The following is a 27251-nucleotide window of genomic DNA, read 5'->3' on the forward strand; positions in this document are numbered from 1 at the left end:
GAGAGTGTGCATGACAGTCCAAATAGATTTACTATCCATTTACTATGTAATGCACAAGCCTGATAAAGTTAATTAAAAAGAAAACTTTACACTCGTTGAATGAGCCAAATCTTCCTTCTTCATTTATGTGTTACTTGTGTCCCCCCCCCCCAGACACTGCAGCTCACAGTGGGAGGGTTTCAGCAACAAAGGAAGTGCTGTCAATCCAGAAAGCAGTGGGTGGGGCTAGGTGTGGTCAACTGCTGATTGACTAGTTACTTAAAGATTTATGAATCCGCAGTGACAATCCTGAAAGCCACATCCCCTGCAACATATTCTCATCTCACTGAAGTGCATGCATGCACAGCCGGCCTGAGGGTGGCAATGCTTGATTTCAGGAGCAGTTCAGCAGCATTGTTACCTCATCAGAGGAAGATGAATGAGGTGGACTTCACTGACAGGGTTAGCAGGTATTTGTGGGACTTTGCAGGAGTCTAAGGTTAAGTGCTGAAGCACATATCTTTTTAATAGGAGGCCATAGTTCTACTAGCTGATTTAATGTTAACTCCTTCACACTGACAGTACACATATGTGGCCTCACCGGACTGGCCTTTCCGTGCGATTATATGTGTATCTGTCTTTGTGCTGAGACGATGCTGCACAGCATACTCACACCACAGAGACCAGGGTCTCCCTGGGAGCCCCGGGTCCCATACAAACTCCCAGCACTGGGTCACCTCATCATAGTAATGGCCTCTGATTGGCTATCGCAGTGATGAGTCACCGTGAAGCCCACCCATGTGGTTTTTTTTCTTTCTCTCTGAATGACGGGGAGAGATACATTTTATCTCTCTCTTTCCTTGTAGGGAGAAAAATAAAACCGTTTGTAAAAGAATAGAGAAATACCTAGATCAACATTTGACCTTGGTCAGTGCCAGGGTTAGTGTTTGGGTCAAGTCAGGGTCAAAGGTCATGGTCAGTATATTTTGAGCAGAATTTTTATTTATTTTTAAAAAACATTTTTTTTTAAATTAGTGTCAGTGTGTTGTAGAATAAACCAAACAAGATGCACACTATTTTTTCTGGGCTGTACTACGGGTATTTAAAACAACTAACGTACACATACGTGGCATCGCTGCAATCATGGGGCACAGAGAAGCTTATTTGGGGTTTTTCTTTGGTAGGTTATGATGTAACAAGAAATGTACAGCTAAATTAAAAAAAAAATATTCTATTTTGGGCCAGTTTTCCTTGATAAAAAAAAAATCAGGAGATATCAGTTACCATTTACCACCAAATGAAAGCCAAGTTTGTCCTAACAAAAAAAAAAGATAATGCACCTGGATACACTATTTTTTTAGTTGTGATATGTACAATTTCACTAATGCATGTCAAATTTGCAAAATTGTGGTTAGACATTAACATTCGTTTATCAGGCGGCATTCGGCCTGTGTGTACAGTAGCCGGTCTGACAGAATCCAGCTGTTCTCAGGGGCACGACCAAAAAAGGTCGGCCAATCAGCATCTGACTGGAGGACTATGGCGGGGGGGCGGCCGCCCCCCTTTCAGAACACAATAGCTCAGTGGGGGAGATCGCTGTAGTAACATCCCATAGTACAGCGGCTCTTCCTGAGCCCTTCACTTTTTTTTTTTTTTTTTTTTTTTTTTTTTAGTTCAGCCTGCTGGGTAGCACGGAAAAAAAACCTAACAGTGTTTGTTAGACTTTAGGCACGAAAGGGTTAAGATTGCACTAAAATATAAATCTGCCTCATGTTTGAAGTGAGAGGTGAGTTGGGTGATAATGATTTCTAATGTATAAATATTATTCCTTTTTAACCATTTTAGTGAGTGGTCTGAGCCAGATTGAACACCTGTGTACTTACCTGTCACTTCCCACCAACCTGATCAGCATCTTTCAGGAGAAACCCCAAGTGACGGAGGCCATGATTACCAGGTAAGCCACTGGCATTTTTTATTGTTGTCTCAAGGTCCTCTCCAGTTTTAGTCACTTGGAGAGGAAGAAACAAATAGTAATAGTAACCTGACAGAGAATCTACATTTCAGTTAAAAAAAGATGGTTGCCGTCTTTTCTGAATTTCTTCCCATCCCAATCAGGAAAATCGCCGCTCTGGGTGAAAAAGACAACACATAGAAACCTGATAGATGCTCCAACTCTTCTCTCCTCTAACCCTTTTGTCTGGAGCTGGGTTTTCAGTAGAAGAATTTGTCATCCTTGCGCAGGGGGCTTTTTCCTTTGCTCTGCTTGTTGTACCTCATCATACGTGTGACCTTTTATTTTTCTGAGGATACAGTTAGTTTGTTTCATAACATTGCTTCCATTGACTTATATTTTTGTTTGTTTTGTTTTTCCCACTTTAAATTTCTGTATTTACTAATGTGTAAATGTTCTTTTGAAGTCTATGTATAGCTAAAACCTATATGTTTAACCACTTCAGCCCTGGAAGGATTTACCCCCTTAATGACCAGGCCATTTTTTTGCGATACAGCAGTTGTGCGACACTGTACCCAAACAAAATTGAGGTCCGTTTTTCCCCACAAATAGAGCTTTCTTTTGGTGGTATTTGATCACCTCTGCAGTTTTTATTTTTTGCGCTATAAACAAAAAAAAGACCGTCAATTTTGAAAAATAAAAAAACTATGAGCTCGCAAACCCAGAAGTAAGGCTGGGGGAACAGGTCTGCCTTCTCATCGGTGTGTGGGCGCCGCTGCAAGGACTTTGTTCTAAGGGAAGTATTTCATAATGTGCTAGTATGCGATGCATACTAGCACATTATTCCATTGTCTTGCAGGATTTTTTTTTTTATTATTCCCCCAGCAGTTTACTATGGTTTTAAGTAGCTTCACCTTTTGTATTTGACCTTTGTCAGAAAGACAGACCGGGATGGGAAATGCAACATAAATCTTCTAAGGGGGACACCTGTTCTGGGGACAATGGTGTAAGAGGGGAATACCCTTTTGCCACTCCCTTTTTTAGACATTTCCTTTTGTTGTGTTCTTAGGATAGGAAGGGAACCGAAATCAGGGCAACAGACAGCAAAAAAATAAATAAATACGTTTTTAACCCTTCCCTATTTTAAAATGCACACAATAATACTCCTGTTCTGGAAGACCTAATATTTATATTGTTTTTTGTAGTAGTAACTGCTGAAGTAAAAAAAAAAAAAAAATTGAATGCATGCAAACTTGGTATACCTGACACATACCTTCCCTTTCTAAATGAGATTGTCTTCTATGTTTGAAGTTGGTGCAAGCACAAGGAGGTGAGAAGATTTGTGGCTGGTGAACGGACGGCGATCAGGTAGGCGACATTTCTGCTGTGATTATACAGGGCTGAGTATCTGATAGTAACAGACTGATATTATTGTACAGTGAATTCTGTACAGGTTTGTGTGATGATCTAATTCTATTAGAGTAGTTTAATGTCTTCATTCCTTTTTTTTTTCCCCTGTCAATTAATGGTTCTATCCCTCCTGTTAGCTTTCCACGAGAGTCTAATAAATTGATAAACCTCCCGGAGGACTACAGCAGTCTCATCAATCAAGCATCCAATTTCTCGTAAGTAACTGACTTGTTTTAACCCCTTCATGACTAGAGGTCATCGAAGCCTAGATGCTATGAACAAATTTAGCAGCATCAGTATAAAGAACATGCAACAGCAAACTCGACAATAAAATCATTATCTTAATCGTGGGTGAAACATAGTCCTAATAAAAAGAACTTTTCAGAAAAAAACATGGTCCTAAAAATTGTTTTGCAACTAAAAAACAAAAATTGACTTAAAATATATTTCAAATGGCTTATTCGCTAAAATAACATAATCTGCAAATTGTGCTGAAAGTTAGATTGGAATTCTTCTTGTCCTGGTCTGAGTTAAAGTGGTTGTATACCCACCAAAAAAAAAAAAACCTGTAAGGCAAAGACATAATGAGCTAGTATCCCACATACTAGCTCATTATGAAATACCTTGGAACGAAGTGCTGGCATCACCTTCCAGTCCCTGCTGAGGGAGCTGACGTGTTCCCTCAGAGTTTCCTCCAGGTTTGTGGCTCCAGCGCTGTGAGTGGCCAGAGCCGTGATGACGTCACTCCCACGCATGAGTCCCCTTTCCGGCAAGGAGCTCTGATTTTCCGGCAGCATCCGCCAGACCTTAAGAGCGCATGCGCCGCTGACGTCAGCGACTGCATGCAAGGTGAATATCTCCTCAACCATACAGGTTTAGAAGATTTTCATTTTACCTACGGGTAAGTAGGCTTTACTGTAGGTAAGAATGTGAAAGCAGGGTATACAACCGCTTTAAGATAATTCAGAATAGTTGCTTTCACTGAGGTAGTTTGCACTTAGCACTTGTTCTTGCCTTGTTATGGTGGTTTAATATGGTTAGTGTATTATGGTGGCCATATATGTTGTGATTTGTGATCAGTCTAGGTACCAGCGTTTTTGCAAGCGATTATTGGGATGTTTGGTTTGTGATATTTTTTTTATTATTATTATTCAGTTAAACGATCGATTGTATAATCATTAATATTGATAGGTGTATGGGCACTATTAACTAGATTAACAGCCTGTTTAATGAAGACAGTTTAGTTCTTCCCATTATGTAAATAAACAAAACTTCCAGTCAGGTGTATTGATGGTCTGCTGTGATTACTGAAATCAATATGAAACTGACTCATCAATGTTTTGGTTCCAGGTGTCCAAAGTCAGGGGGGGATAAGAGCAGAGCCCCCACTTTGTGCCTGGTATGTGGAGCCATGCTCTGCTCTCAAAGTTACTGCTGTCAGACTGAGCTGGAAGGGGATGACGTGGGGGCCTGCACTGCGCACACGTATACCTGTGGATCCGGAATGGGAATCTTTCTCAGGTCAGTAACGCTTGCTTAATATGTCTGTTTTTTTGTTTTTATTTTATTTTGCAGGGTCACGTTTTACAAAGTACAGGGATAGTGTGTCAGTTTACATTTCTCTGTAAGTAAATTTGAGGAGGATTTACTAAAACTGGAGAGTGCAAAATCTTGTGCAGCTCTGCGTAGAAACCAATCGGTATCCAGGTTTCTCATTCGTTCATTGACAGACACAGTGCTTCCTTATTCAGAACTATAGGGTTATATCGCCCCCTACAGGAGTAGGACACTAGGCAGAAAAAAGACTTGGCTACACCCATGGGAAGTCCTAGGTGATATACACTCCCCTCTCTGCTATAGGCCTTCAATTTTTTCTGCCTAGTCAGGAGTAAGGACCTAGTTCCCTGTTGGGATCTCTAATCCTGGCCAATTTTATTTTTGTTGTTTTCCTGGATTTTTTCCAGTGAGATCTGCAATCAACTGCCGGACTGGGCGATGGGCTGGACACTTGATCCAGTGGTCTTCCCAGTCTGGCCAGTGAGTGCGTGCTACGCGCTAGGTTGGCCACGACATAGCCCCACTGGACGGGGGCTGGCCATGCGGGTTAAACGTCTTGCGAGGTCGCATGCGACCAGTTCTCGGCTAGAGTCACAGTGTCCCTCATGTCTGACAGCCCCCCACTTCGGTGGCGGGGAGGTTCTGTCTGGAGCAGTGCCCCTCTGCCCTTGCACCCTCTCTTCCTGGGGTGGATTGTCCCTGGTCCCCTGGTAGAGCCCCCCTTTCCCCATCCCTAATCTATATTGGCTAGTTTGGTGCTATGATGGCTCCAGGGGGAAGGGGTTGAGTACTGGTGGGCAGGGGGCGCCTGCCACCAGGTGCAGTGCTTACGGGGGGGGGGGGGGGTTGCGAGGTACTGGGTGCTCCCAGGGGTCCCCAGATTCTCTCTTTCAGGGGCTTTCCTGGGGTCTGTCAGCCTTGTGTAGCGCTGCCGTTCTGCTGTAGCCGGTGCTCACTTCTTATGGCTGACAGCCATGTTTGTGTAGCTCGGCGGCCATGAATTGGTCTTTTTTGTGCTCAGGCAGCAGCGGCCATTACTGTGTAATTCAGACACCATTTTTAGCAGGTGGAAGATCCTCCTTTTAACCCGGTGCTCACTCCTGTGTTCTCCTCTTCCTCGGACGCCACGTGTGTGCGGGTCTACACCTTGGGCAGCAAACGCTGCGCCGGTGGGGTGCTGAGTCTGGTGGGGCCAGTTCCCCTCTAAGATGTGGGGTGTCCTGGTACCACTATTGGCATGGGGGGTGTCCCTTTGCAGTGGTCGCTCTTGGTGTGGGGGGTTCTCCTCTTCCCCTATGGAGTTTCAGGAGCATGTTTCCCCAACTGACCCCCTATCAGAGGCTGCAGGTCCCTCTGGATCCCAGCCATCTATTGACACACAGGTAGCCCTGGAGTCCTTTGTGTCCTGGGTGGAGGTGGCTCTTGGGCCGCAGACTAGCAAGAAGTGTTCCCTGCCTTCCCCTACTTCAACTGTCTCGTCGGATCCTGAATCTGGATCCGTGGACAGGGCCTACCCTGTTGGGTCTGCAGCCCCCGCTCCTAGACTTTTGGTGGACGGTGTGGATGATTTCTCTGCACCAGTGGCTGCGCACTAGAAGGCGCTGGTGGATGCACTGATTGCATCTGTGTGGGAAACTTTAAAAATGAAGAATGCGGTAGAGGTGCTGGTCCCATTGGGCACCCACAAGCCATCTCGCACGACAAAAGTGTTCCCTTATCCCTCCTTTTTTGACAAGTTTGTCTATAAGGAATGGGAGCGTCCAAAACGTCCCTTTGCTGTCCCAAAGTGCTTCACTGTGCGTTATCCTTTTCAGGAGGGTCTTCTCAAGAAGTGAATGACTCCACCTGTGGTGGATCCTCCAGTCCCTCGATTGAACAAAACCACCATGATTCCGATTGAAGACTCTTTGACTTTTAAAGATCCAGCTGACAGGAAGGCAGAGTGTCTGAGCCGCACTATATTCACTATTGCGGGTTTGGTGCTTCGGCTGGTCCTGGCCATTGCCCTGGTGTCTCAAACGCTGACAGAGTGGTCAAAGCTGTTGCGCCATGATCTGGATTGTGATCAGTTTCCTCCTGCCTTCACTGAATTGGCGGACCAGCAAGTCCAGGGGCTGCAGTTTGTCTGCAATGCCTCCTTGGACACAGCTCCCTTGCTTTCTAAGCTGTCTGTTTCAGTAGTGCTTCGGCAGGGGTTTGTGGCTGAAGTGCTGGACTGCGGACCAGGCCTAGCTGAACTGCCTTTTCAAGGCGATCGTTTGTTTGGGGCCACTCTGGATGATATCATTAAGGAGTGTCACGGGGGGGGGGTACTTTTTCTTCCTCTTGAGTCCTCTGCACACAGAAAGTTTTTTGTCCCTCAGAGTCCACTGATAAAGGCTCTAAGTCTTTCAAGCCCCCCTCGGGAGGTTGCAAGCGACCCTGGTTGGGCAAACAGAGAGCGGGGTTCTCCAGAACCCCAGGTAAGGCTCCATCAGCATGAAGGGGCGCCCTCACCCGCAGTCCGGGTGGGGGGACATCTTTGTTGGTTTCCAGGCCCCTGGACCTCTCTGATAAATGACATGTGGGTCCACAAAGTGATTCTGTCTGGTTACAAGATCGTGTTCCAGTCTTGTCCCCAAAGCAGATTTTTTTCCATCCAATCTGCATCTGTCTCTGGACCGTTTATTATCCCTCCAGGGCTTGGTACAAGGCCTGTTACTTTAAGGGATGATTGTCCTGGTTCCGGTGTTGGAACATTTCCAGGGTTTTTATTCAAACCTGTTTACTATCCGCAAAAACAGGGTATGGTACGTCCGATTCTGGACCTCAAGGCCCTGAACTGCTTTGTGCAGGTGTGGAAGTTCAGAATGGAGTCCATTCGCTCCGTGGTGGCATTTCTTCATCAGGGGGACTTTCTTGCTTCCGTCGACATCAAGGATGCCTACTTGCACATTCCGATATGTGCACAACACCAGCGGTTCCTCCGCTTTGCTGTGTGAGAGGAGCATTATCAGTTTGTGGCGTTACCCTTTGGTCTTGCCTCCGCTCCTCGGGTGTTCACCAAGGTGTTGGCCCCGGTTCTGGCGCTGCTGCACCAGCGGGGAATTGCTGTTCTGGGCTACCTGGACAGCCTTCTGCTGCAAGCAGAGTCCCCAGTGACCCTGAGGGGCGACGTGGAGATTGCTGTTCAGAGTCTGGATGGCTGTTAAATTGCAAAAAGTCTGCGCTGATTTCAGTTCAGAAATTTGTTCATCTTGGTCTGAATCTGGATTCCGCTCTGGCCAGAGTGTTCCTTCCACAGGACAAACTCCAGAAGTTACAGGCGGCAACACGTTTACTGCTGTCCAGCAGGTGGGTCTCCCTGCGGACTTGCATGCGTGTGCTAGGCCTGATGGTGTCTATGTTCGAGGCGGTTCCATTTGCTCAGTTCCATACGAGACCCATGCAAAAAGAGATCTTGTTAAAATGGGTCAAATGTCCACGGTCTCTGGACAGTCAGATTCGGCTGAGCCAAGGAACCAAAGGGTCCCTGATCCGGTGGCTTAGTTCCCCAGCTCTTTGGCAGGTGAAATCTTTCTCCCTCTGTACTGGACATTGGTCACCACTGATGCCAGTCTGTCTGGGTAGGGGAGGGGTCCTGGGCCTGAGCTCTGCTCAGGGTCGCTGGACACTGGAATAATCCAGGCTACCTATCAACATTTTGGAACTCCGGTCAATCAAACTCTGTCTGGATCATTGGACGGATTGACTTCAGGGGCTCCCAGACAATGCCATGGCGGTGGCTTATGTCAACCACCAGGGAGGAACAAGGAGTATGTTAGCGGGCCTGGAAGTAGCCGGCATTCTCTGATGGGCAGAGCATTTCATCCCAGCCATCTCCGCCAAACACATTCCGGGGGTGGACAACTGGCAGGCATATTACCTCAGTCGACAAGTGTTGGACCAAGAGGAGTGGTCCCTTCATTAGGAGGTATTTCAAGATATATGTCTGCATTGGGGGTCTCCAGAGGTAGATTTGATGGCATCCCGAGTCAACAGGAAGGTGCAGAGGTTTGTGGCCAGGTCTCGGGACCCTCTGGCGGATGCTTCAGACGCTCTGGTGGCTCCGTGGGGCCAGTATTGTCTGATCTACGCCTTCCCTCCTCTCAAGCGTCTGCCTTGGCTGTTACGCAGGATTGAGGCCGAAGGAAATCCGATCATTCTAGTGGCCCCGGACTGGCCTCAACTCTGGCCTATTCTGTCAGGGGTCGGGTTACTCCCTCCCTACTCTACTCTGGCGCTGAGTGCCTCCTGGGCCTTGCGTCATCAGGCGTCGGTGATGCAAGTGTGCAAGGCAGCCACCTGGTCGGTGCACACTTTAACAAAAGTTTACAAAGTGGATGTGCTGGCATCTGCGGATGCCTCTTTTGGCCGCAAGGTTCTGCAGGCTGCTGTCTAGAGGGTTTTCATTAAGGGATTTTCTTGCTGTTCAGGTTGGGCTCCAGTTGTTCTCGTTGAGCTCCAGGTTGTCTAGTTGGCCTGTTTTTTTTTTTGTTTTTTTTTGTTGGCTGCCCCACCCCTCATGTTTGGGACTGCTTTGGGACATCCATATGGTTCTGAATAAGGAAGCGCTGTGTCTGTCAATGAACGAATGAGAAAATAGGATTTTTGATTTACTGTAAAATCGGTTTCTGAGTATTGACAGACACAGCACCCACCCCTCTATGGCGTTTTTAATGCTTCTGACCAGTAGTGTATTTAGGTTTTGTGCTGCCCTAGGCCTGACTAAACTCGTGCACCCCCTAATTTAAATATGACCCACCTCTTCCTGTCAATGACACACCTCTTGCTGTTTAAGACCTGCCCTGAAATTTTCGAGTGGGGATACTAGTTCTGTGGGCCGGGGGGGGGGGGGCAATGGATTCCCTTAATTTGCATAGATTTTCTCTCACTTCCTGTTTGGCTATGGGGCAGGAAGTGAAAGGAGATCTCTGCAATAGGGCAGGGATGGTAAAAAAAATAAAATGACAGGGGTTATAACCCTCCCTTACTCTATCCAAAATGAAAAAAAAAAGTGTTGCCTATAGTTCTACTTTAAGCACAAATTTCCATGCCAATGGTGCAGCAGAAAACATATAGCACAATGAGGGGGTTTTGTGGTCCAGGTTGAGAGGACAGTCCAAATTTTTTTTTTTTTTTTGTAAAAGCTTAATTGAACAAGCTGACATCAGAAGCTGATTGGCTACCCTGCAGAGCTGCACCAGATTTTGCACTCTCCAGTGTTAGTAAATACACCCATTTTGTTCATTAAGGCACACAAGATGTGGCTGCTCAATGAAAACTGTTTATTTTGCAGTTTCTGGTGCTTCCCCAGCCTTGTAATGCCGAACTGCACTTAAATCACCTTAGTTATATGAATTTGGTTCATATCTGTTTTCTCATGTTCCAGTGCTGTAAAATATGTTGGCATTGTACCTAAATAAAGGTTAGTCTCATCATACATTAATTTACTGTTTTGATATATATATTTTTTTTTATGGTCTCTACAGAGTAAGAGAATGTCAGGTCCTCTTCTTGGCTGGGAAAACAAAGGGCTGCTTCTATGCTCCTCCGTATCTTGACGACTATGGAGAGACAGACCAAGGACTCCGGTATGTTTTAACGGTATCTCACCATACACCACTGCTTCTTCATAAAATAGCTCACAAAGGTTTTGTAAAATTCATGCTGAAACTTTGTTTTTGTCTGTATTATAGCCTTTTAATCTGCATCGTATATTGCTGGCTTTGGCATCATATTGTATACCTAGGTGAAACCCACAAATGTGTATACTCTGATACAGTATATTTCCTTTAGCACCTGCCATCTGTCACTATAATGAGCAGATTGCGATTGTTCTGTTGACACCTACCAAGCACCAGAGGGAACATAGCAGTTTAAACCAACAGTCCAAATGGGTCCATATATGTAGTCTGTGTGAGTTGTTTTGTAGAGAGCCCATAGCATTTTTTTGCTTCCCTCTCTGTTCTGATCAGCAAACTGGAATTGATTGGCCTAGTATTGTCATTTGGGGGCCTGGAAAGTAGGTCTATAGCCTTATGTTAAATGCACATATTCACCAGCACACCAAGGATTGTCAAATGCCGGACTTGTATTGCAGAGTAATCATATCACAAGAGAGTGTGAATGAGATAACCTTATGTTACCTCCTACTAGTCGGGTTGGAACTTAAACAGGGCCTTTTCCTCAAGGTCAACAGCCAAACAAAGTGATGTGGGAATGAGGCAAGGTCAGAATTTGGTATTAAGGTTAAATTAACCTTTTTTCTTTGCCATGCATGGGCAAATTATAGCTCTCCTATACACAACTTTATCCCAGTTGTGTGTCATGAGTCCATTAATAGCCTTTTGGATTTGGTGATATACTCACCCACTTTCCAAGAGTCTTCTGGCCAGTTTGATGACAGCAGTGGGTAGACCCTGCTGCTGCAAAGGCATCCTTGTAATGATGAGCGAGCACTGTTCACTGTAGTAATACCCTAAGCCACGTGATGAAGTCATTCCAGGGGCAGGTTCATGACAGCTCTCTGCTTAGAGGAAGTGGGTGTAATGATGATTCTTGTCTTTGAGGTATGAAGACTGAAGGCATCTAATGGGAGCAAAAGCAGCTTTTTTTTAACTAATTTTACCTGAAAGTGGTTGCTACGCCTCAAGGTTTTTCACATTAATGCATTCTATGCATTAAGGTAAAAAAACATTCTGTGCTGCGGCGCCTCCCTTCAGACCCCCCGCTTTTTCTTACCTGAGCCCAATCCGATCCAGCGATGTGCTCTAGCCACTGACTCTTTCCTCATTGGACAGACTGGTAGCAGCAGGAACCATTTACTCCCGCTGCTTTCAATCAAATCCAGTGACGAGGGAGTAAGGCTGAGTTCTGCTGTCTGTGTCAATCGATGCAGCAGCGGGACTCGGGCGTGAGCCAGCACGGGGAAAGCGGCTCTCCATGGGAGCACCCAATGAAGATAAGAGGACTGGAGTGCCAGCGGGGCACCCCACAAAGAATTATAGGGGCTGCTCTGTGCAAAACAATTGCACAGAGAAGGTAAGTGTACTGTAGGTATGTTTTGTTATGTTAAATTCTTAAACCATTAAGGGGTGCAAGAGACAAAATAAAAACACCAGACAAGTAAAATGTAATTATTTGTTGTACCTAGCGAAAAAGTGCCATAAAATGGTATTATATTATTAACACTGCAATTACATTTTTGGAGAGAGTCATATAAACAATAGTCAGTGCTTGTGCTAACCGAAGTGTCTTGTGTTTGTCTAGACGGGGGAACCCCCTTCACCTCTGCAAAGAGCGTTTCAAGAAGATCCAGAAACTCTGGCAGCAGCACAGCATTACAGAGGAGATCGGACATGCACAGGAAGCCAATCAGACGTTAGCGGGCATTGAATGGCAACATTTATAATGCAGGCTCCTTTTCATTTTTGACTTTTTTTTATTTTTTAGCAGTCTCATTTTCTATAAGAAAATTTATGTGACTGATATGTCATATGTATAAACAGCTCAGACCTTTAATTTATATTTCATTGTCAAGTCCAAGGAATAAAGCAGAGTTTGTTTTTTTTTTTTCCCCCGAGAAACACTACAAAGGTCATCTTATTAGGAGTTCTCAGCTTACACATGTAATGTAGGACCTGAATAGAGAGAGGGACAAATGTAAGTCGTAGCGCTCAAGCTGAGCATTTCATGTTGCTGGTCTATCTTTAAGTGACAGTGTCAATAGTTAATTTGTATTTAAATTTTCAAACATTGTCAAGGGAAAAGCAAAAAATTTTGGAGATGTCAATGTATGTAAAGTATATTTCCACTCATCTGTGAAAATTCTGTTTTTATTGCTAATGAACACATTCGTGTTTACACTATCTGCTGCTATTGCAGCCACATTCTGATCCAAGTAGAAAAACTTTGTCAGAATTCCTCCCACATGCTCCAGTCCCACAAGAGTAAACTTCTAGCAACAGAATAGGACAACCAGCTTGCTTAACAAACAAGTCTACATTTAGTAACCAGTGCACTAGTCCATCTTACCTGGCTCTCCTTGACTTGCCTAAAAACCTACCACCCAGCTGCTTTCGCAAAAGTTTCAGGGCGTTGACCATCACACCTATACAAGCTCGGTGGACCTTCCATTCCAAAATCATGGGCTTTATTGTGGCATTGCTCCCCACTTCTGTGTGGTTATAATATATCCTCTACTCTTCTGTGAAGGTTTTCCACAAGAATTTGTGGCGTGTCTGTGGAAATTTATCCAAAAGAACATTTGTAAGGTCAGGTACTGATGTTAGACAAGAAGACATGGCTTGTGGTTGACAGTCCAATTCACCCTGAAGTTATACTGTGAGGTTTAGGTGAGGGCTCTGTGCAGGCCACCCAAGATCCTCCACAGCAAACTGCTCAAACCATGTCTTTATGAAGCTGGAAAAGAAGGTTGGAAGCATACAATTGTTTAAAATATTTTTGTGTACTGTAGAATAAATCATGCCCTCCACCTCTCCTGAGCTAAATTTTTGAAAGCTTCTCCATTTATTTTGGCCATACAGTGTACCTCTTCTGGGCCAAAATCATCTTTTAGCTCTGTGACTGGAGAAACTCAGAGTATGACCCTATTAAATCTATGGGGGCTCACGTGCTCAGGTGTGGCCAGCTTGAAGTTGAATGTGGCACAGATGAGGTCTGTGACTGTCGTGCTGAGAGGTAAGTAAGCAACTGATTGGGTGGTTTCTTGGTTAGAAGGCTAAAGAGGGTGGACTGTTGTATTTTTATTAAATTATACTCATCAGTTATGTTACAGACAGTATTGATGATTGCCGCCTTACAAGTATGGAGAAATGGTCACTGAACTTTTAATACTGGGTGGAATTCATCTCCCTATGCTGAAAGTTGTCCTTAGTTAACTGATGCCTGTAATTTAGGCTGCCAGAAGGAGTATTCTTCATTAAATTAGGGACTTCCAGTTCTTTGAACTTTCATGTGTGTTCAGGAACTTCTCAGTACAGTAAAATAGACTGCCGACTTTGTCAGCTCCCAGGATTTCCTATGATGGGATGCTTAATTTAAAAATTAAATTTGCAGTGTCACCTGCTGGTGAAAGAAATCTAGTATTAGGCTGCCCTGGTCTTTCGTCAGCATATGATTTCCACTGATTTTGAACAGTACAAGGTAAAATTAGCATTGCAAGTCATTCTTCTGGATTATATAGGGCTCCTCTACAAAGGGCTGAATTAAATGTAATGGAGTAATACATGCAGAGGCCCCAAATTTATTTAAAAGGAAATTCAGGTAAAGTGTCTCTCTAATAGTTTTGACTGCTTATTTTTTTTCCAGGTAGTTAAAGGGTTAATACTTTTTTTGTGAATTGAATAACAGACTGCTGCAGGGCATCTAGTTTGTGCAGAATCACACATATATATGTAATTCTGCACTTCCAGGTAGGGCACGCTCTACTTCTGCTGTGATTAGTCACAGCAGAAGCCGGTCAGCGAGTACCAGCCAATGGATTTTCCGTCGACACCCACTAATTGTCGAGAGCAGCTGAATGGAGGAGCTGTGCATATGTAAACAATGCAGAGCTCCGTCCTGACGGCTTTTGGAAAAGCCATCACATCCCTTAGTAAAAGCAGCACACAAAAACACGGGCTAGGCACACATTTAACCCTTTGATCACCCTAGATGTTTAACCCCTCCCCATCCAGTTTCAGTACAGCGACAGTACATATTTTTTTTTTTAGCACTGATCACTTTTACTGTCACTGGTTCAGTGGCAGAATTTCCGCTGCAATATCGCAGTCCCACTATAAGTCGCTGATTGCCATCATTACTAGTATAAAAAAAATTCCAGTATATATCCCATAGTTTGTTGATGCTATAACTTTTGCACGAACCAATCAATATACTCTTATTGGGATTTTTCACCAAAAACATAGTAGAATACATATTGGCCTAAATTTATGAAGAAATTTGATTTTTTTTTTTTATTGGATATGTTTTATAGCAGAAAGTAAAAATACCTGTTCACTGGAAACACTTGAGCTCAATTTTGGGGGGATAGCCTCATAACGTTTGACCATATAGTGTTGGTGCGATGGTCCGGGGTCCAAAATGTTTTGGGCGGATAATACTTGTATAATGAAGTTCCAGGATCCTTATGACCATGCAGTCATGGTCCATGAGACAATTTGACATTTTTTAGACAGGAAAGCACTGTAATAATCTACTCACACCTGTGGTTTGAATTTAGGACTTCATTAGAATACATGAACTACACTTCACTTCACTGAACTACCTTATAGTTTAACTTTAATACTTGTGTTTGCAACAGTTTTGACCAGGATAGCACACAGTACACCAATTCACTTTCTATAGTGGCTTTTATGAGAATTAAATTGCTAAACCAACAACAGTAAAATCAGTCTGTATATGCAGTAAAGCATGCTTGGTATACTCACTGTGGAACCTAAGGGGTTAATCCTCTGCATTGTGTAAAAAGGCTGTTTGATCATGTCCTCTCTGATCCTCCCCTTCTTCCACTGACTCACAAACCGGTCTGGAAAAGACAGTTACTGGAGTCAGGCTGCACATGCTCCTTTTGTTGTATTGTGCTACAGTTTTTTTTTTTATTTCTTGGGAGAGTGCATGTGATCAGCACAGGGCCAATTAATACTGTCCAGACAGAGGGTCAGGGGTCCTGTATCTTGATAGGACAGGCACTGATAGAAGTGACAAAACTGCTATATACTGCAGATGAGAAAAGATATTTAGCAGTTTATATTTAGCAAAATAATTTGCTTTTCCATTTTTTGTGTACTGTGGGAGACCAGATATAGTGAATGCAGGGTCCTAGGTTTAGCAACACTTTAAGTATTTAAGTGTATGGGAGCTGAGTATCCTAATTATCCCCGGTGCAAATGTATGATAAAAATATAAATTGCCAATATTTAAAGACCAGAAAAAGGAGAAACTTATATTGCACACCAAAATAAACACTGGATATACTACTTTCAACACTGGTGGAGTATGACACATATGTTGGATTGCTAAACAGACGTTTTGGTGTGCAAAATAAGTTTCTCCTTTTTTTGCTATTTACATTTTTATTATACATTTGCATCAGGGATAATTGATACCCAGCGCCCATAGACTTTTTTTTTTATACTTAGTTTTCACACTTGTGTTTATAACACTGGTACATTTTAGAGCCGTTTCACACAGGGGCAACACGACTTGAGTATGAATCACAGCGTGACTTGATGCAACTTACAAGGCAACTTATAGTTGTCTCCAGGACAGGGGACTTTGCCAGTGGCAAATCACGTAATAATCAGCTCTGTGGGAGGGAGGGGTTTGCCTAGAAAACTATTTTTACTTCCTGGAAAGTTGCTCCAGTTAAGACAGGGGATCCGACTTGGAGGCAACTTCCATTGAAATCAATGGGTACAAGTCGGATTGAAGTAGTACAGGAACCTTTTCTGAAGTCGGAGCGGCTTCAGTAGTGTACATTAAGACGGCTCCATTCACTTCTATTGATTTTCTCAACCGCGCTTCTTGGGGCGGCAAAGTCGGATCCCAGGTCGCCCCTGTGTGAAGCGGCTCTTTTGGTTTTGCAGCAGGGGTATCACTATTGATGTAGCTCAATCTTTGGAGCAGTGACTTTAGTTAACAGAAAACTTTTATGAGAAATTTAATGTTTTTATTTTTTTATTAACTTTACAACCTTCCATCTACTTCCACCCTAAATTTGGCACATTGGTGATCTATCTGTGAATGTTTTGGAAGATTTGTAGTCATTTGATTGTGTGACTTGTAGACGGAGGTTCTCATTTTCTTTACATTTGTTTAGCTGGGATTTCTTGCACATGTGGTGGCAGCCACTCTGTGGCTTAAAAAGAACCTGTCATTTTTTTTGAAAAGAGGGAACTCTTAAAGGCGAAAAAGGGACAATGCCTCAAAGAGTATATTGTAATATACCTTATATGTTACTACGTTCTAATGAATCTGTGGCTGTATTCTTTAGTGGTTCCAGGCCCTTTGGCAACAGATGCATGTTTTGGTAAGGTGCTAGTAAACCAAATCATACAGGCTTCCTGTATCTCTGAGATTGTGTATTAATTTTCTGCAAAGGTTCCCAGCTCCGCCCCCCTGACACCCATTACAAAGGGACTTTAGCAAGAATATGAAGACTTTGAGGCAGCCAGAGTAAACTTTTGTTGGGCAGATCTTATATCTAAATTCCCTTTGTGATTTGGGAAAGCCACTAAGTGATTCAGACCCCCTCCCCTAGACACCACCCAGAAGTGAAATATTTGTTCTAAGTGGGCTGACCCTTAAACTTTCTTTATGTTGTATCAAATAGGCCTCCCCTTATTTTTTCCAACTCTTATTTTTTTTCTTCAGTCCATGCAATATTCGAGATGTTCCTTTCTTGAAGCATGTATTGATGTTTCATGTAGAAATTTTCATGTAAAAATATGTATGAATGGAATTCAGCCTGAAAGACTTTGAATTCTTTAATATACGTTTAAATCCTTGTAATATTTGAATGTAATATATGTATAAAAAAAAAAACAAAGCTACACAACTTATCCAGAATAAACGCATTGGTTGTCCTTGTTTTGGTTGTCCTCTTCTTGACCTGGCATCTGTTGAGCTTGAGACGCTGTTGACTAGCTCAGCGCTAAGGTAGCCCAGATATGTCAGTGATGAGCTTTGGATTACCTGAATACCGGTGCCATTGGCAGGTACAAGGACAGAAGGAAAAGGTGATTAGGCTATTAGCACTGGGGCAATCCTGCTAACGCTTGCTCATCAGTTTCACTAATTACAGCGTGGGCACTTTCATTGGGATGGCTATAGATTGCTGTGGGAATGGTCATTCTAAGGATACCAGCTTTCCTCTGTCTTATATATAGTATGTGTGTGAGTTTAGAGGTTGGTCAAACTAAGCTGTGTGCCTTCTAAGATTGTCATTAATCTCTTAGTTATACCTTGTAATTCCACTCTTGGGTGCATTCTCAGAGTCTCCAGCTGTGTCTGTCTGCCCCATTATGACACTTCCTCTGCTAAAGAATGCTATAAGCAATTATCTTGGCATTCTGCAAAGTAGAGTAGAGACTGGCCATAAGAGCAATTACTTTGCTGCAGCTGGCCAGCTTGAACAAGTATTGCAATATACGCATACCAAAAATTACCTGTTTTTTTTGTTTGTTTTTTAATGCAAAAATTTGCTGGAAATTAGGGCGTATAGCAGTGTGCAAAGAGTTAATTTAGATTAATTTTTTTTCCTGTTCAGTCTACAAGCTAAAAGGCAAAACAATTATCTGTTTATGGCCAGCTTAAGTATGTCCCAATAGAAAGACTAAGGGCTTTCACACGGAGCGGATCCGCGATGATCCGCCCGTGGACATCCACTTGCTCAGCAGGGATCGCTCCGTCGATCCCCGCTGAGCAGGAAGATGGCAGGTCCATCTCTGCACACTGTAGGGACGGACCTGTCAGAGCGCCACTCTCCCCTATGGGAGATCGGGTGAGGACGGACCGCAGAGTCCATTGACACCCGTTACGATGACGGATGGAAAGGTAGGTTTTTCTCCGTCACACTTTTTCGGTTCGGAGCGGGTCGGATTTCAGCGGACATGTCACTGCTGATATCCGACGCTCCATAGAGGCCAATGGAGCATCCGTTCAGGTCCGCCTGAAAAACTGACAGGCGGACCTGAACGGATCGGCCGTGTGAAAGAGACCTTAGGCAGGTCATAGATGGCGTGTGTGATTTTCTTTCCTGCAACCACAGATTGCAGGAAAGAAAATCACTAGATTCCCCCATCAACATTGTGTTGATGGGGATTTCAAGTGATTTTTCTTTCCTGCAACCCAAGAAAATCACATCTATGGCCGGCTTAAAGCCCCATACACGGTCAGAAAATGCAGATTTTTGGAGTGATGTACAATAATCTGATCGTTAGTACAGAGCTTTTGTGAGCCGATCAGGACAGGTCAGCTGATTTTATTTGATCAGACATGCACAAAACATTTTTGCATACAATGCCAGATCGTACGATTTTTGTTTGATCGGTACACTTGTTTGAAAATGCAATACAAATACATTACAACACAATGCATCACTTCCAATTTTTTTATTTTTTTATTCTATAATCTCATTGTGTGTACCAGGCATAAGTCTTTCTATTGGGACAGACGTTAAATGGCCTCCCGTGGAGCTATTGTGATCTCGTGGTGGGGGGGGCCTTCCCTTCTGGGAGAACACAGTGGTTATTGCTAGCGGCTATAACCACTGGCAATAATCGCATGTAAAAAGCCAACATACCCAATTTTATCCATGGAACAACTTGGGTACATTCAGCCTGCCTATATACATGGTTCAAATTTCCCTGCTGAACTGGCCGAGATCCAAACCATCTATGGTTGGCTTTAGGCTAGGCTGCGCTTACTCTTCTCAATGTACAATGGAGAAAGGCAAAATCTAAATTTCTACCAGTTTGTTAGGGCACACAGGGGGATTCAATAAAGCTACTGTGCCACGTTTAATCCCTTTTATTTATTTTTATTACTGTATTGCCAAATTCATGAAGCATTTGCGACACTTGGTTCTGAGAGTGACTCATGCACCAAATTCAGGTAGTTCTAGAATGCACCACTTTTACATTGTGGTGCAATCAATGTGCCAAATTCAAAATTCTGCTGATCGTGGCTATTCTTATGTATTCACTTATGGAGCCAGTGATTGGCCCTGGATGCAGGCAGTCTAGATCCAGGGCTGATAATGTTCAGATGATCGCCCCATTAGTGATTACATGTGAACAGCCGTAGGATCGCTGGGAACCCCTGCTAGGGTTTTTGCGTGTAATCAGTGACAGCCCCTTTTAATAAGTGTGAATGGGGCCAAAAAAGTGTTGGCTGGAGTTTAGCTAAATTTGTTGGACCCCTTTCACACAGGCTTTCCAATCAGGTCCACCTGTCAGTTTTTCAGGCATACTTTATCAGAAGCTTCATGCGGGTCTATGGGCAGGTGGATGTAAAAGTACTTGTGTCCATTTACATCCACCTACCAAAAGAAAAAAACTGAAAAGTTTTGCATGTGTTTTTTTTTTTTTTTTTTTTAAGTTTTTCCAGACTTTAACGTGACAGATCAGTGGTAGTTTGATGTAAATGACTCTTTTACATCTGGCAGCACATAGATCCAACATAGGCCTGTCAGTGTGCTGTCAAAATGTGGACAACTGAATGGGTATTCCGTAAAAGTGACATCCATCCCATTCTGCTCACAGATGTGGGTGGCCTGGAAGAGCAATGTCCTGTTCTTTTATGTTTTCCAAGCATCTAGGGTAGAAGTTGTCTCCAAGTAGACATCACAGAGCTTAACAAGACAGGTCCTCAGTAGCATGATGTAAATGGACACAAGTCTTTTACATCCGGCAGCCCATAGATCCAACATAGGTCTGCCACCGTCTGCTGTCAGAATGTGGACAGAAAACTGAGTGGGTATTGATTTCACAAAAATTTACATCTGTCCTATTCGGTTCAAGTTCTACTGTGCACAAGTGGGGACCTGGAAGAGCAATGTCCTTATTTTTCATATTGACTGTACTCCTAGGGTAGAGGTTTGTGTCCCCAAGTGAACATTCAGAGAAAATATAATCATGTTGTAATGGAGAGCAGCTCAATGGCCTTATAAAGGATAAAAGGCCACAAGTTCTAAACATCCAGGGTTTAGTGATTGTAAAAGCAATGAACAAAAGTGTCACCCATTATTGACATAGATGGCTTTTCCTATGTATGATCAACCTTTACATTTAGATGTTATATGCTCAGTGGCCAAAAACTAGGACCTTCCGCACAGTATACTAGTACTGATAACAGCTGCTGAGTCTCTTGTAATGTCCTGATGTTTAAAGAAAAAACATGAGGATGTAAATATGGGCGCTACCATTGCTAACTTGGTTATATGTGCAGGCTTGGGCCTTTCATCATTTTTTGGCTTCCCTGGTGTCAAGTTACTGTAAAAATCTGAACTCCCAAACTGCATGTTTCTTTTAGTGTTTCTGTGTACGGAATCAAGATGAGTGATGCAATTGAAGCCTGCATATTTAAAAGTCAGGAATGGCAGCTTCGAACGTGGTATCCACAAAGGTTCAATTCAATTCTGACCATGCCAACATTGGTCCAAGTGTGCATGCATACCCTCCTTTCCATAGGTGCTGTGTTCAGGTTCTTTCAAAAGGCTCCCCCGCCACCCCTTGAATCTACTCTCCTGATGCTGCAATAGGAACTGGGACTTGCTGGACAAGGCAATGTTTAGGTCATTGACTGTCCTGTGCTGATGTTCCTTTAACCTGTTGCAGTTGCTTTTAAAGTAGAATGTCAGGTTTCAATGCACTTTAGATTGGGCTAAGGTGGTCCAAAGGAAACATTTTCATTGCAGAACAACGCAGATACTGTGTGTGCTGTAACGGACTGTAGTAATATTAGCTACATCAGGGGTCCCCAAACTTTCTAAACAAAGGGCCAATTTGCTGTTCTTCAGATTTGGGGGGGGGGGGGTGGCTAAACTAGGGCCAGTGGGGGTGGAAAATGTTTTGGTGTCCAGTGGAAGTAAACAATGCCCTTATATTTGCTGTCATTGGGAGGACTAAGGTCTCACTGTTGATGTCAGTGGAAGGAATAGTGCCCCATCATGTCAATGGAAAGCATTCTGCTCCACTGTTGGTGTCAATGGGAGGAATTGTGCCCCATCCTTGGTGTCGGTGGGAAGAAATGGTGCCCCATAGTTGGTGTCAGTGGGGAAAAAATGGTGCCCTGTCGTTGGTATCAATGTGAGAATTTGTGCCCTGTCGTTGGCGTCAATAGGAGGAATTGTGCCCTGTTGTTGGCGTCAGTGGGAGGAATTGTGCCACGTCGTTGGCGTCAATGCGAGGAATTGGGCCCCGTCGTTGGCGTCAATAGGAGGAATTGGGCCCCGTCGTTGGCGTCAATGGGAGGAATTGGGCCCCGTCGTTGGCGTCAATGGGAGGAATTGGGCCCCGTCGTTGGCGTCAATGGGAGGAATTGGGCCCCGTCGTTGGCGTCAATGGGAGGAATTGGGCCCCGTCGTTTGCGTCAGTGGGAGGAATTGGGCCCCGTCGCTTGCGTCAGTGGGAGGAATTGGGCCCCGTTGTTGGCGTCAATGGGAGGAATTGGGCCCCGTCATTGTAGTCCATGGGTGGAATGGTTCTCAAAGGACCACAGTTTGGAGACCACTGAGCTACATACAGTAAGAAGTGCTGTGTTTCAGCAAAGGTCCTCCTCATCTTGCATAGCTCAGTGCTTGGTATTTTTGTATTACATTGTGCACATGATGAATGACTTTTCCCAATTTTCATCGCCCATGTTATTGTAGGGTCGATTTGAGCGGCTGCCTTCAGTTTAATTTGTGACACAATGCAGGGGTTGGATAAGCACAAATACATCACAGGTTACACTGAGTTGCATCCAATCTACGTATCACTGTTACATGTTTTATTTGTGTCGCTATCATCCATAAAGCTTGCAGTGTAAAGTCAGATGAACAAACAGAATTTTTTTGTCATATTTTCATTTACTCCAAAATGCTGGTAGTGGTTTTCAGCCACAAAACGGGGTCATATCTCACAAACTTGTCTGACTATGTATTGAATGAAATGTTGTTTGATGCAGAAAGACAAACTTGTGATGCAACAGCCAGAATAAAGTAACTATACAAACTGTATTTATCAATTAGGCCTTGTTCACATGGGCGCTGAGGCCGGTAGTCCGTGAAGTGGCCATGTTTATATGGGGCTTAAGCCTCCAGGTGCTGTGTTCAAGCAGCCCATTCAGGTCTATGGGGATGTAGTGGGTGCATTGCTACAGCCATTTGTACCAATTTTGCAGGCCTTCTGATAAGCAGCCCCATATACAGACAGTGCTCACCCGTACCTGCAGGCCTGTCAAATTGGCATCCCCATAGACTTGGATGGCTTGCCTGCAAGCAGCACCTGGTGCCTCAAACAGCATATTCGCGCAGTTCATTGATGGACTACAGGCCTCAGCGCCCATGTGAATGGGGCCTTGCAAGATGAGAAAAAAATGGCAGCTTAGCTGTGTCTAATGTTATTTGTTGTTCCGTGTTACCCATAGGCCTCTGTCCCTCAGCATATCAGCTTTTACATTTTGTTACCCGATTAGAGGCAGCAATAAAATTCTAATAGTATTTAAGTACAAACTGGCTTATAGGTGTAGCTTAAACATTTTTTTTTTTTTTCCCAGATTTTTGGAAACTAGTGACTCAAAATACTTTTCCCATTTCTAGAATAACCAGCTATAGCCCTGTGTTCTAACAAACAAGCCTTTATCTGATATAATAGTGTACAACATCCCAGGCCGTTACGGAGCCAGTGATCATTTTGCACTTAACAGACCTGTAATAATAAATGTATATGCAACACTATACAGAAAAAACCTTCTGTCTCTCAATCTGATATAAAGGAATTCCTTTTTAGTACATTTATGGTAGCAACTTAAAGGGAGAAATGTTAAATAATTACTAGTCCAGTCCCCTTCACTGAATTCATTCTTGCAAAATGTTATGAGGTTGGGCAATTTTAATTATATATTTTTTGGCAGAGACCCTCTTTAGTTTGGATATGTGCAATTTAGAAAAAGAATTGATAGTGAATGCGGCACAAACCGCTGTGCAATGAAGGGGGATGTCTGGACATTTTAGCAGATGCGCATTTTTTTTTTTTGCGCAGAAGTAAAATTCATGTTGGTAAAGATGTCTTCTTCGCAGTCCCTGTGGGTCCTGGAGTTCAGCTGACTGTGGCGACTGATGGACCCTTGTCTCCTCCATCACCTTCCGCGTTCTCCACCTGGTTCAGCTTACCCAAACTTTTCAGGGACTCCCAGAAGGATGAAAAAGTCTCTTTCAGGCTCTTATCCAGCACCCAACCTTCACTCTCGCATTCGGGGTCTTCAGGGTTGTCTATGGTTTCCAGACATGTGTGCAGATACCGCAGCCCAATCATGACGGCCATCTGTGGGATGTATTACAACTCCATTAAAACTGCATTGCACATCCCTGTCTAGTTCTGTTGTTTTTTTTATTAAAACTTTATTTCCCCCCCCCAAAAAAATAAAATAATAATAGTACAATTTTCCAATGCACAAACATTATATCCTTGGTTCAGCACAATTATTATACATCTTACTCACGTGGGTGATAGTCAGAAGTCTCTGGTTAATTATAAAGACTGTTACAATGTAGCAATACATTAGATCTTTTTGGGTATCAATATATAATTTGCTATTATACAGATTTGAAGAGAATGAGCCATATGGTATAGGTCCAGTAGGGTGGTACGATAAAGAAGGAAATGCGCTCTGCGGCGTTACACACGTGTCAGTTGTGTTCAGCCAACGGTCCCAGATCTTGTTATATTTTGCAGAGCACCCTCTATTAATATAGACACATTTTTTTATAAGGCAATGTGCTATTAATGTCCGTTTCCCAGTCAGATAATCTAGGGGGAACTTGTCTCATCCAGAGTTTAGTAATAGTTTTCCGGGCAGAAAATAGGGTCTCCTGCATAAAAGTTTTCGTGTATTTGTCAGTGTTAGCGTCAGGGAAGATACCCAGTAGGCATGGTTTGGGGTCTAGGGTCAGCGGAGATCCCCTATTGTCATGAAGAAAATTACCACTTGTTTCCAGAAGCCCTGTATGTAGGGGCAGGACCATAGGAGGTGGTAGAATGTGCCTGTTTCTCGACTACATAATAGACATGTGGAGGGTTGTCCCTGGGTGAATTTTGCTATTCGTATAGGCGTGAGGTATGTAGGATGTATGTTTGGGTCAGTCTGTCAGACAACTTGGGTGAGACAGCTTTGCATGGGTCCAATGCTTCACTCCATTCCTTGTCTTCCAGGATTCCTAGATCTCCCTCCCATCTTGGTTTTATGTTGTATGCTATTTTAGTGGATGAGGGAGTATGAAGCATATTATAGAATATTGATATTAATTTCTGGGTTTCTACACTTTTGACTATGTCCATTATAGGATTACAAGTGGGGTTAGGTAATGATTCTGGAAACTGGGAGCGAATTGCATGTCGGACCTGTAGAAATCAGAAAAACATGCGATTTGAGAGTGAAAATTCTAGTTTTAGTGTATCAAATGTCTTCAATGTGCCGGCAGTGAGTAAGTGTGATAGGTAGAAGATTCCACTTCTGCACCATGTTTCCGAGTCTGGTATAGTCAAGAATTCCTGTAGTGTCTTATTATGCCAGATGGGAGAATAGTCGTTATGTGTAGGAATGTCTAGTTTGATGGAGGCTAATCTCCATATCTTCCTATAGTGGCTTAATAGGGAATTGTGTTCCTCTGATTTAGTAGGACCTTCAGCACCAGCTGCTATAGCGCATATGGGGTCATTTATCAATTGGGCCCAGGTGGGGCATAGTAGCAAGGTAAATCTCTTTCTGTCTGTCTTATCTATATGGAACAATTGGGATAATTGGGATGCTAGGTAGTATGAAGCGAAGTCTGGTAGGGGCATACCAGCCAGGTCAGTGGGGTTTTTAAGTAATCGCCATGCTAATTTATGTCTATTCTTCCCCCAGACAAAGGGTTTGAGGATTGCATCCATGGTTTAGAAATATTTCAGAGGGAGATGCACAGGGGTTTGCCATAAGAGATATAGAATTTTAGGGATGAGTATCATTTTAATAAGGTTGATACGGCCCAGTATCCCGAGAGGGAGACATGACCATATTTGTGTTTTGGATTTGATCAGGGCAAACAATGGTTCCACGTTGAGAGAGATGTAATCAATCGGGGACCTAGTAATGCTCACGCCCAAGTATTTGACACCATCCACGCCCTGTAGGGGCAATCTACTCTGAAATTCCATCTGGGGAGCAAAATCGAGTGGAAGAATTTGTGACTTCTCCCAATTAATTTTGTGCGTCTAGTTCTGTTTTAAAAAAAAATAATTCTACACCAGCCATGGCAATACACCTCCAGAACTTCTACATGTGCCCCAAGTAAAAGTTTTACATATAATAGAAGAACAAGCTCCGTCCCACTGATGTATTAAGTATTTATATCTTAAAAAAAAAAAAAAATCCCTACAGCTTTAGTCACATCACTTATCTCTAGCGAAGTATGCCCCACGATGTGTAGGTAGCCAGATCCTGGAGAACTCTTCACTGCAAGGATGCCTGTCCTCTTCTTAAAGTGGAGTTCCACCCCAGAAAAAAAACATGTATTAATGTGCTTAAAAAAATAAAAAAACATTTGGAGAAAATTATTATTTTTTTTACTCACCTCTAAATGGCTTTTGCTAGGGGGTCCCTCGTAGTCTGCCTCGTTCGGCGCCTGGGCCCCTAATGTCACTTCCCTCAGCGCAGGAAGGGAGATCACACGTGACAGGTCCCAGATGATTGCGCGGCCAGTCACGGTTCGAGCATGCGCAGTGGGTGCCCGGCTGTGAAGGAGGGGGAGATGAGCGGGGCTAATGTCCCCTGCATCGCTGGACCCTGGGACAGGTAAGTGTCCGATTCTTTAAAGTCAGCAGCTGCAGTATTTGTAGCTGCTGTCATTTAATTTTTTTTTTGTGTGTGTGGAAACTCCGCTTTAATGCTGAGATTCTGGTGCTGCAGTGTTTAACATTTCAGGTAGAACAGCAGGGCAGATTATCCGGTGGGGACATGCTCCCTCCTTCCTCCTCCAATAAGCAGAGTTTTCTCATTGATTTACACAGCTTGTGACACGCCCTGTGAATGGGGGAGAGAATCCCATGTTACAGGCAGTGTGACCAATGAGAAAACTTTTCTCAGTGAAGGATAAGAAAGGTAGGGGTGTGTCCCCAGGGGACAATCTGTACTGCTGTTCTGCCTGAAGATCTGAACCTATTACTCATTGCAGCCCTGAATCTTCAGAGCCAGGAAGAGGAGGACAGGCACCCTCTTCCCCCACCTGTAGGTGGTGCTGTGTCACGGCTGCTGTACGTGGTGGAGTAATGAAAGATAAGTGGAACTTTGTTCCTCTGGGTCTTCTATTGATGTCATCAGTGAAACAGATTGGATTGGACCCTGCAAACCTGAGTGACCCCTGGGGCCATCTTTGGCGAAGGCAGTGCTAATGCACAAACACTGTGGTTGGCGCACATTTTGTAACGTGGGCAGTGTAGGGATAGGGCTCTTCACTGTTCAGGGACCGTGTGTAGAGATAGGGAAATGTTCCTGGCGAGGAGGGACAGGGTCTGGATACCTCACCTGTGTTGTTCTATGTGATTTTACAGATCACCATTTTTTGAAGGTG

The 27251-nt window shown here is 43.7% G+C and overlaps 2 protein-coding genes across 3 annotated transcripts in view; one reads left to right on the forward strand and one right to left on the reverse strand.

The window, feature by feature from the left end:
• Positions 1 to 12735, forward strand: part of UBR2 (ubiquitin protein ligase E3 component n-recognin 2) — a 128144-nt gene extending 115409 nt beyond the window's left edge. For both annotated transcript variants that reach the window (XM_077485711.1, XM_077485710.1), the window contains exons 42-47: positions 1825 to 1933; positions 3242 to 3298; positions 3478 to 3555; positions 4691 to 4861; positions 10408 to 10509; positions 12188 to 12735. In XM_077485711.1, coding sequence (XP_077341837.1) covers positions 1825 to 1933; positions 3242 to 3298; positions 3478 to 3555; positions 4691 to 4861; positions 10408 to 10509; positions 12188 to 12329 — 659 coding nt within the window. In that variant the 3' untranslated portion in view covers positions 12330 to 12735. The remainder of the gene's footprint in view (positions 1 to 1824; positions 1934 to 3241; positions 3299 to 3477; positions 3556 to 4690; positions 4862 to 10407; positions 10510 to 12187) is intronic.
• Positions 12736 to 22399: 9664 nt separating this feature from the next.
• Positions 22400 to 27251, reverse strand: part of PRPH2 (peripherin 2) — a 45370-nt gene continuing 40518 nt past the window's right edge. Inside the window, exon 3 of the mRNA XM_077485712.1 lies at positions 22400 to 23967. Coding sequence (XP_077341838.1) covers positions 23743 to 23967 — 225 coding nt within the window. The 3' untranslated portion in view covers positions 22400 to 23742. The remainder of the gene's footprint in view (positions 23968 to 27251) is intronic.

This window comes from Lithobates pipiens, unplaced genomic scaffold, assembly GCF_037356315.1.
Source record: "Lithobates pipiens isolate NorthernLeopardFrog02 unplaced genomic scaffold, aLitPip1_a1.2 Scaffold_18, whole genome shotgun sequence".
In the NCBI taxonomy this organism is placed as follows: Eukaryota; Metazoa; Chordata; class Amphibia; order Anura; family Ranidae; genus Lithobates; species Lithobates pipiens.